The 10,985-nt window shown below is 33.0% G+C and overlaps 3 protein-coding genes and 1 non-coding gene across 4 annotated transcripts in view; all 4 read left to right on the plus strand.

Moving 5' to 3' along the window:
- Positions 1-150: 150 nt before the first annotated feature.
- Positions 151-10,985, plus strand: part of LOC135144774 (uncharacterized) — a 31,515-nt gene continuing 20,680 nt past the window's right edge. Inside the window, exons 1-2 of the mRNA XM_064076850.1 lie at positions 151-246; positions 306-406. The gene's annotated coding sequence lies outside the window, so the exon portion shown is untranslated. The remainder of the gene's footprint in view (positions 247-305; positions 407-10,985) is intronic.
- Positions 3,196-3,358, plus strand: LOC135144862 (U1 spliceosomal RNA). The gene has a single exon (XR_010283247.1). It is a non-coding gene; the product is annotated as a U1 spliceosomal RNA (small nuclear RNA).
- Positions 6,865-10,935, plus strand: LOC135144778 (uncharacterized). The gene is made up of 2 exons (XM_064076855.1): positions 6,865-7,733; positions 7,784-10,935. The coding sequence occupies exons 1-2, from the start codon at positions 6,945-6,947 to the stop codon at positions 8,207-8,209; spliced, it is 1,215 nt and encodes a 404-aa protein (XP_063932925.1). The 5' UTR covers positions 6,865-6,944; the 3' UTR covers positions 8,210-10,935.
- Positions 10,147-10,968, plus strand: LOC135144711 (uncharacterized). The gene has a single exon (XM_064076765.1). The coding sequence runs from the start codon at positions 10,147-10,149 to the stop codon at positions 10,966-10,968; it is 822 nt and encodes a 273-aa protein (XP_063932835.1).

Genomic DNA, 10,985 nt, shown 5'->3' on the forward strand with positions numbered 1-10,985 from the left:
GTTTAAGTGTGGTATTGTAAATTCGATGTATAAATTTGTAAATGTAAAAAATATTATATTAGTGTATAGGCAACCAACAATATACATTGGATGCCTCAATACAGGATTCCTTTTTTGAGAGGCATTTAAAACGTTAGCAACAAACAGTTCTGGTATTGTAACAAACACGGATGGATTTAAGTTTTTAGGTATTTTTTTGTGTAGATGGGAAGTTGTGTAATCGTGTTTTCACGTGTTTACAAAGTGGTATTAGACATACAGCAATACATATAATTTGTCAAATTTACGTATGGTACAATTCTCAGAAATTGAAGTAATCAAGGCGAAGAATCGCATCGAAGCATCGCACTGTCGCAGTTTTCTGGTGGAGTGTGTGAGGTGTCCTTTGGTCTTACTGAAAAATTAGGTAAGGCAAACAAATGGTTTGAGTTGGTAGCGCATTTTTTTATTATATTTACAATTAATATTTTAAAAGAAATTAGTTTTATAAACATTTGATCCATTGTTGTGCATTGACCATAGTAACGTAGCCTTGTAGCATCGTTCCATCATAACAAGTCTATACTTGTAGTGCATAGCAATCTTTTGCAAATGCAATCGGCTTCTACTGGTCCCATTGTGCGAATGTAGGGTTTCAGTTCACCAGATTTTTAATACCAAATGAAAATTGTACAAACAGTGTCCATTAATGGATAAAAATCCCACACTGGTGAAGATTATAGATTCGAAACAAATGTAGCAACACAACTTTTAGCCGTTTGTAAAAGTTTGTGTTGAAGTCAAGAAGCTGTACTGATTTAACTTCTTTATATTACTATGGGATGGGAAAAATTGAATATGGAACAACAAAGGTGATAGTTTCAAGGGCGACCGTAGTGTGAATATTATGTTGCGCATTTATAGCGGCCAAATTTTGGTGCAAAATTTGAGAAAAGTGGTCAAAGTCTGCACATATTTCAGTGTCTATAAAATTCCCATCATCATGCATTGTAAAAGTCAGTTTGCATTTTTTTTAAATTTCGGATCCAATATTCTTGGGTACTTTTAATAATAAAAGTGTTTATTTTGAACAGAAATTTAAATATCTGAATGTTGTATCTTCAGATTACATGTTATGATAGTTACATTGATGTTGTGTTTTTTATTTTATACCAAAAATAAGAACTCAGATTAGTAAATCCCTTTATTTACATGTTGACGAATTAAGTTAACAACTCTTCAGTAGTATGTTCTCCTGATGTCTTCCGCGTGGGGCTTCTTTTCAAATATGTTGCCTTTATTGCAGTTTTTTTGACTTTCTTAGGACAGTTGGCCAATATACAGTATAGACCAAAATTCTATTCATATTGGCCTATAAATAATACAAACCCAGTCCTAAGTCGGTGGAGCCAGACGTGAAAAATTTACCTATGCAAGATCGATTAAGACATTGCAATTTTTTATTTCTGTCAAGGATTTTCCAACTTTTAATCTCAGTAAACAACATTAAATAATATTGAGGAAAATAAAATTAAACAAACTAGAAATAACAAACTCAATTGTCGCTCCTAATTTAAATTGTCGTTGCGTAACATCGTATATATTTTTAATAAATGCCGTCATTCTTTGTGTAACCTAGGCCTGACACTCTTCTAGCGTAAAATTATCTCTTATTTTTTAGAATTTTGTTTTAATTTATGTATAAATTTGACAGTATTTTTTATCATATTTCACATTGTTTGGATGGGCTACAAATTAGGGTGCCTATTTTAATAGTGGAATATTGTTATTAAACCAGTTTAAAGATGTTTTCTTCTGTAACGTCTTGTAACGTTAGTAGCAGAATTTCCTTTAAGGTGTTCAAATTAGTATTGTTTTGTGTTGATAGTTCAATTAATAGAGTGATGTAGTTTTCCTACACACCTTTTGCAGACATTGAACTTCGGACTATAACAAACTTCAAATTTTCTTTTTAAACAATCCGAATAATATGTGATTCTTTTCTATACTGCATTCATTGAAACGAGCCACTCCGTCAAAACAAATAAATTGGCGTGATCATCACGTGGTCAGCCAAAATATGCGTTTTCATTGGTCAGATCTTGTCTCGATTTAGACGTAGTTCACGCAGGTCTACAGGTGCACTTTACGGAAATGCACTTTGTAGTTTCAGATCTTCAGTTATATTCAATATTTGTTACTTGTCAACTTATCATGTCGTTAACATATTCTGCAGAGGAAATTGTTGCAAGTGCGCTTTCTCCTCTGAAAAAAAAAAGAAAAAAGGGCGCTTATGATTTGTTATGAATTTGTGTTTTTATGGAAAGCGCTTGAACGGAGTATCGGTAGATTCACGTGATGTTGGTTTGACGAGGTGACTCGTTTGAATGAATACATTATAGGTCTAATCAGTTTGCTTTGACTGTTACCCACATAAATTTCAAGGTAAGACTCATCAGTCTAATTGATGCACTTTAACTATTCAGAACTTCATTTTTTATGTTCTTTAGGTTATTTCAATGTGTTTTTCTTTTATTTTGTTGCTAGTGATGGTTTCTTAGCAGCACTAGTGTATCACGTTGACTAGCCTGTTGTATTATACTTAACGAAATCAAAATAAACATGCAATTAAACTGAACTTATTAGTGGTGACATGCTTCTTTTGGAACAGAACATACCAGAGTTTCAAATAATATAAATATATATTGATTTTGATACAAAGTCAGTGAATACTTCGATACTCAATAGATAAATGGAAAGTGATTAAACAAGTGTAAATTGTTTAGTATTGAATTTTAAAATCTTTGAATACTTGCCTATCTATTGAGGTAAGTACTTTAAAATAATGTGTATTATATATATCAATATCATGTTCATTTATTACAACTGCTTAACTATTTATATTTTTTACTATTTATACCTTAACTGGTACACGGATAAATATGGACACGAAGCGTCCAATGGCACCATTTACAAAATACATCTTGGTGAAAGTAAGTGAAGATATTAACAACAAAAAATGTTCGTCGGTCCGTTACATTAGTTTAAAAAAAGTGTCAGAAAATTAACCGTTGTTGGTTTTATTATTTTGGAAAGCTTTTGTTCCTGAAGAAAATGTAGTATCATACAGCCCTGAAAGATGTCTCTCGCTTTTACTTTATCCACACGGTTGAGTGCCACTACTTGATGACTAGGAGCCAGAGAGCTTGAAAAACCATACTTACCTGGCGTAGGGGTTACCGTGATCAACAAGGCGGTTCCCCCAGGGTGAGGCCCTTCCATTGCACTTAGGTCGGGCTGACCCCTGCGATTATCCCTAATGCGGATAACTCGGGCGCACAATTTTTGGTAGTCGGGACTGCGTGCGCGCTGTCCCGGTCTAATCTAATGCAAACATGGTATTGTATTATCCAGAGCTTTATTAGTAAAATCAATAACTTGCTCTGCGTTGCTGCTCTCCGGTTATCTGTTAAGCTGGTCAGGGATCAGGGTCAGTCAGGGTCAAAAAAAGCAGCCATGTGCTTTGACTGGAGCCAAGGTAACCGTGGTAGCCTAGCTGCTTGCGCCTTAGCTTGTGGCAACTGGTGGGGTGGCACTGGTGGGATTAGCGTACGCAGGCCTATATAGTATGTACAATTATTTGATGGCTGTTGATCATAAATGTAGGGAAGACACTCTTTGTTGCGAGAGTCTGTAGTGTGGCCTTTGGTTTGCAACTCGGGCCATCGTATTGGTGTGTCTTTTAGAAGTTTTCAACAGATGTCTCTGGTTCATTTTTAAAAATTATATCAATAGTAATATCCCCGTGCACGTCAAATTGTCAGCAATTTTAAGTTTGACTCCAGTTACCACTAAAAATCAAAAGAATCTACATGAAAGCAGTTTGAATATTTTTGTGTGGCAAGAGAATATGATTTTGAAAGAAAAACAACTGAATAGAGTAGAACAGAAAAAATACGGTGGTAGTCATCTTTTGTTTTCAAGACAGAGTTAGAAAAAAGTTTCCTTATTTGTTTGTATAGTCTCCGAAATACTACAAGGTTATAATTAGGGTATTATGAAGACGACAATGGAGCAGTTAATAAGACAACCCCATCTTTGCGGATAATCATTTTTCGTATGCTTTTGAAATATTAAATAATGCAAATTGTTGCTCTGTGTTTTAATTTATCTAAAGAAGGACAATTCAATGAAGTAAATTTCTGTGTTCAATTAAAAAAAGCAAATTTTACCAAATGAGGAAACTTTTAAGAATAGCTTACCACTGTAGACTGCGCGATCAAACTCGTCACTAAAATGGAGTAGGTAGACAGAACGTTATTTATTGTTAGGTTCTTATTAAAAAAAATAATAGAGATTTAATATTTTTCTCTTGGTAATATGTGTAGGTAGTTCTAATTGCAATTTGTTTTTTTAAGAATGTGAATAAAATTCAATGCTTTTCCGTTGATAAGTAAATATACTTTTTAATAATATATTTTTATAATTTTTATTGTCAGAAATTCTACACAACTTAGAACGTTCAGTAATAAACTACATATTTGCTAAAGAAAGATCTATTTATGAAGTAATTGTGGAAAATTATGATCGTACGGATAACTATTGTCGCTACCCTGCAGCGAGGGGTATTAGACTATTCCGCCTCCTCACTGCCGGTTTCCATAATCCCCAAACACTTGGACAATGACTTGGGAAAAATTAAGGACAAGGACCAAAATTTCCTGGTTTGTTTACAGAGTGCTTTGAATTCGAAACAAGAACTTTTTGAGATAATATTTTAAACTATACAGTGGAGTGATTTTTTTTAACAAAAATGAATCTTTATTTAATAAATCTATTACTGGTAGATAGATAGAAAGCAGTATTTTTTATTAACAAATCAGCCTGATTCAGTGAGCAATTCAAAAAACTAACAAATATTGACAATTTGAAAATAACACAAGACTGAATTTCGTAATGAATTGTATAAAAATTAACATAACGTTTGTTTTTGTTCAAATGATTAAACATATTCCCGATTATTTTATTGTTTTTTATGCTGTTTTTTAATTTTCATTTTCTTCCCCATTGTCTTCATATTAATAATTTGTTACATATGAATTCTTATCCACATATGTATCCGACTGCAAAACTGCAAAGATTAAGCATGGTAAAGGTTAAAATTTATGCGTTTATCCTCTTCCAAAAAATTAATGAGTTCGTTACAAAATTTTGCCTAATAATTGTTATTTAAATTTTATAGAATAACATACATCTTCACTTGTGGTTTATGAATCCCGGTTGAGTTCATAACCAAGACATGCAAACTTTAACATTTTGCGATTTAACTTTGAAATTGCAAAACCGAATGCTCTAGAATCTTGCAAATATTTTAAGGTAATCAGAAACGTGGTAAACTGTTCATTAAAGTGTTCATAACAAAAATTATAATTAATTTTGTAGTAGTAATTATGCGTACGTAAATTATTAATCTACCGTGGAGTAGAAATATTAACAATTATGTAACTCCAAATGTACCAGTTTCTAATATAATAATCGGGACAGTAGTATTCATTTTGCCTGAAGAGTTGATTAGATTGATTAGATTAGATTATGATAGGCTATCGGCCTTCTCAGAAAGGTTTTTACCTAGCTGTTTGGTCCGTAATTTAGTCCGTAAGCTTCAATATCATCACGCTCCTAGTGCTAAGACTCTGAACTAGCCATTCAAACTGTGTTGAATTCAAAAATCCATTTTTTTTTCAAAAATTGTTCGTTTTTGTTAAAGACTCTGCTAATGACTGAATTGGATTTAATTTATGGTATATTCTGATTTTAATAAAAAAAAATATATTTAAATAAACTGTATTATTAACAATGTATTCAATATGACAGGAATCTTTAAAATAGTTACTTTGTCAGTGTGAGTATTTTCAAGCGATTCTATGATGTTTAACACACAAAAAAGAGGAAAAAACAGAAGACAATGGTGCGTTTTTTACCATATTGTTCTATCACATTTTTTGGTTAATTGAACTGTTTTTAAGAGTTTAGAACATAAAAAAGGTGCAGTTTGATGTATAACACAACTATATTAATATCATTTACTTAATTATAGAAAAAAGGAAAACATTGTTGTACCTCCACTAGCGAGTTCCTAAAATAAAGGTAAAGTACTCCAAAAGCTATAAGGTTATATGGCCATCATAAAATTATATCATTGTGTGGAAGTTAAGTTGTTTACAATAGAAAAGGTTTTAAGGTCGTAAATAACGTGTCCACTCTAGCTCGACCGGCTGCTGTCGGTTCGTTCAGGGGTGGCTTTCACTAAATATCTAACTACCTCCTACTACTACCTGCAGCCACAAAGGGTTCCGAAATAACCAGTTGTTTTGAAAGCCGGCCCTGTTAAATGTGAGCAAGAAATGTTAGAAGACGATTTATTGCCAACCGGTAAGCTTAATGCGAACCACACAAAGGGGGTATTTATTTGCGGTCAACTACTTTTATGATGGTCATATAACCTTATAGTTTTTGGGCTACTATATATCTATGTAATGGAACGCACTGTTGTCCTAGAAAGTGAATAGTGGCTATATATAATATAAAAGTATTTAGTAATGTCGCATATATGGAAACCTTCTCTCAGAATAACTTCATCTTGTTTACATTAATAAAATTAATATATTCCACTACGTTGTTTTGTATCGATCTATGTATGTGTGACGTTAACAAAATATTTCATTGTCTTTTCGTTGAAAGGCTTCGACAATACAAAGCACTTCATCACTAAACACTTTTTTAAATAAAATCAGAAAGCTGGTATGTGCAAATTAATTAGTATTTCTTCCATAATAAGTCTGCGAATCTCAATTCTCAGCACGATCAGATCAATCCAGTGCGAAGGTCAGTCTGTTCGTCTATAAATACGATGTAGAATTTACTCGTTCGCCTTATTGTAAACCTCATGTGAAGGCACAGTAATCATGTCTGACAGTTCAGAAGACGAACTAAAACACTGGCTAACAGTCGCTCTAAAAGGTGAGAATCTTGTGGACTTTACAGTGTCTCGGTTGGGAAACGCGGCAAAACATGAAGAATACATGGGAGATATCGTTTTCGTGGAAGTATCGGCGGAAACATGCGATCGTTCACCAAAAATTTATAATTTAGTATTGAAATGTAGCAAGAAAAGTCCAGTTTTACGAGATTCCATGCCAGTGAAAGCCGTGTTTGAAAATGAAATGCATTTGTACGAGAACGTCATTCCTGCTTTTACGGAGTTTCAAAAAGAGAGGGGTGTAAGTGAAGTGTTTAACAGTGTGCCGAAATATTACGGAAGTTATGTGTCGAAAGATACAGAAGTGGAGGTTTTGGAAAATTTAACTACCAGAGGGTATTATTTATGTAATAGAATAGTGCCGCTTCCGACGAACAATTTAAAACTGATTCTCCGAGAGTATGGTAAATTCCAGGCAATTTCCGCTGCAATGCAGGATCAAGCACCCGAGAAGTTTAAGTCGCTGGCGGGTGAAATAAGAAACGTGTGGAAAATGTTCGTTGACAAACACGACATTGAAACATATTTTGTAGCACCGATTGACGAAGTACACGAGTTGCTGAAAACCAGTTTACCTGAAACCACTGCCGAAAAATTAAAGAAATTTAAGACACAAATAAAACAGATCATATACGAGGTGATCAACAATACAAAGATTTTCTCTGTGATTAGTCATGGCGACTGTCAGAATAATAATTTTATGTTTCAGTTGGAGGTTAGTGGATTTTTCGAAATTATTATTTCTTAAGTTGAATGTTATTTCAGAACAAAACCGACGAAAATTCTTTAAAAGTGGCTATCCTGGATTGGCAGACGACAAAATTTGCGAGTCCTGTCATGGATATCTCGTATTTTATATATGTGTGCGCGTCAAAAGAGGATCTAGAACACTTCGATGAGCTTATTAATATTTATTATGACAGTTTTTCCGGTTACGTGAAGTTATTGGGAAGTGATCCGGAAAATATATTTCCTTTTAGTCAGTTTCTTACAGATTTCAAATTATTTGAAAAGTATGGTTTAATGATCACATTGTTGGTCATTAATGTTGCTCTTCGTGATGAAAAGGAAGCACATAATTTTGATGAAACCATAAATACTGGCTGTTCTTTTAAAAATAAAAATCAAGACTTGCTTAAAAGTAGAATGTTGGATATTATAAATTACGTTGCTACACACGATATCTTATAAAAGGTGGATTGTTTATGACTAAATTCTTGTATTCAATGATCGTATATATTTATGTAACCAATAAAATTAATCGCACTAAAAAATAAAAATACTAATCGTATGTGGAATTATTGCTGGTAAGATTTTCATTTACTTTTTAAGTAAGGCGGATTCACAAACCACAAGTATTCGAGTATGTTATTTTATAAAATTTAAATGGTGAATAACTGCTTTTGAAACAGATCTTGTTTGTAACATTAAGTATAGTGTTTTATTTCACTCAACTTTAATTTTTTGATGTTTGTAAGTTTTTTTATCAACCGAAAATGAAATAAACATCAAAGTCTTCGACATTATTGTAATCGCAATTTAACGGTCTTTCAAAATCCGTATAAAAAGGTAGGTTGAAATAAAAAAAACATAGGTTTGCAGTGTACTAAATTAAGGTTTCCTATTCAAACTAAAAACAATGGCGTTTAGAGAATTTCAATATCTCTATCCGTTTTCAAGGTACAAGGCCGCGGAATTGTACTTGGGGCACCCTGTACACCTTGCCGTATAATATTCTATAATTTATAGAGGTTATAAAAAAATATATTTTTAAAAAAGCGGGATTTGTTGGACTTCAGAAACAGGGGAAGTTCTGTCTGAATAATTTTCTATTTTAAAAATTTAAAATTGCTGCTTTCTATTTATTTAGATTTTTACCTTTATCTCGGAATTCGAAGGGAAGGAGTGAGAGAGACATATACATTTTCCCTGTTTTCTCCTTACGAGAAACACTTTGAATCATGCTGGAAGTTACATATTTCAAAAACAAGAAATATTAGAAACATTTGTAAACAGGTAAAACTATTTTAAAAAATCTCGCCAAAATTTCTTTGTATTTTCAAATTTGACCTTATCATGTAAACTTGAACACTCATTTTGTAGGCACGTGATTGGTCCATCTGATTGGTGTTCTGATTATAGAATGTGTTTACCCGCAGGAATTCCCGAGGAGAAACTAATAAAATTATTAAAACACACTGATCTTGATGCGTCGTGCGTAGTGGTAAATCCCAAGACCTTGCACATAAACTGAGCGTATATTAAACGGATTGCGATTGCATTTTTAGACTTTTCCCGTAAAAAATTACAAACCTACATTTTACTTCCATTATAACGAGTTTCGTTTAATAATAATAAGAAGAATTTATTGTTTAACAGTACAAATGTAGGTGCTACAAAAAAAAAACAATTTCCATAAAAGAGTAAATAAATTAAAAAAGAAAAGAAACCACACATTTACCAGTCCCATTGATCGACATAAAAATCATACAGGATATCTTTCCAACAGATTCTAATTGGACGCAGGTAAATAAAAAGTTCAAACTGAATAAGAAGTTAGACTTGATACAAAAAAAAATATCAACCTATCTAAAATATTAGAAGAATCGATTTGATTATGTAATATTTTGTATAACAATGTAAGTCTTATACTTGTTCTGAATGTTTTAAAGGTTGTTACATTAAAAATATTTAGTAATGTCTCATATAGGAAACCCTTTCTTCGGATAATTTCCCGTTGTTTACATTTATATACTACCATTAACCATTACGTTGTGTTAAACATATGTATAAATATGAAGTTATCAAAAATTATTCGCCTCCTAAAATATTTCAAAGATAAAAGCTAGTTTTAAATTTAATTTGAAAAATGTATACCTACATAGTTAGGCTAAACTACAACAATGTTTTAGTTTAGCTTAGTTAATAAAAGAGTTTGTAAATAAAATCAAAGCACTGATGCTTCGGAAAATTGAAATGAACTTTTTTTTTCGTAAGTCTGTGAAGTCTGATTTATTTGCCAGCCCGATAAGCTGAACTGCAACGCCGAAGGTCAGTGTACTCCTCTATAAATACGAGTTAGATTGTAGTCGCCGGCCTCATTGTCGACGTAATGTGAGAGTGCAATCATGTCTAACAGTTCAGACGACGAACTAAAATGCTGGTTAAAATCCGCTTTAAAAGGGGAGAACCTTGTCGACTTTACAGTGTCTCGCTTGGGAAACACGGAAAAAGGCGAAGGATACATGGGTGATATCGTGTTCGTGGAAGTATCAGCAGAAACTTCGGATCGCTTGCCAAAAATTTATAATTTAGTGTTAAAATGTAGCAAGAGAAGTCCAGCTTTACGAGAATCCATGCCGGTGCAAGCCGTATTTGAAAATGAAATGCATTTTTACGAGAACGTCATTCCTGCTTTCACGGAGTTTCAAAAAAAGAGAGGCGTGAGTGAAGTGTTTAACAGTGTGCCGAAATATTACGGAAGTTACGTGGCGGAAGATATGGAAGTGGAGGTTTTTGAAAATCTAACAACCAAAGGGTATTATTTATGTGACCGAAGAGTACCGCTTCCGACAAACAATCTAAAATTGATTCTCCGAGAGTATGGTAAACTTCATGCAATTTCCGCTGCAATGCAGGATCAAGAACCTGAGCAGTTCAAACTATTGATTGATGAAATAAGAAACGTATGGAAAATGTTCGCTGACAAACACGACATGGAAACATATTATGGAGCACCAATTGACGAAGTACACGAGCTGCTGAAAACCAGTTTACCTGAAACCACTGCCGAAAAATTGAAGAAATTTAAAACACAAATAAATAGTATCATAAAGGACGTGATCGAGGATCCGAAGACTTTTTCTGTGATAGGTCATGGCGACTGTTGGAATAATAATTTTATGTTTCAGTTGAAGGTTAGTAGATTTTTAGAAATTATTATTTCTTAAGCTGAATGTTGTTTCAG

This window comes from Zophobas morio, unplaced genomic scaffold, assembly GCF_036711695.1.
Source record: "Zophobas morio isolate AGI-343-1 ecotype UQ-CSIRO unplaced genomic scaffold, CSIRO_AGI_Zmor_V1 ptg000108l, whole genome shotgun sequence".
Taxonomy (NCBI): Eukaryota; Metazoa; Arthropoda; class Insecta; order Coleoptera; family Tenebrionidae; genus Zophobas; species Zophobas morio.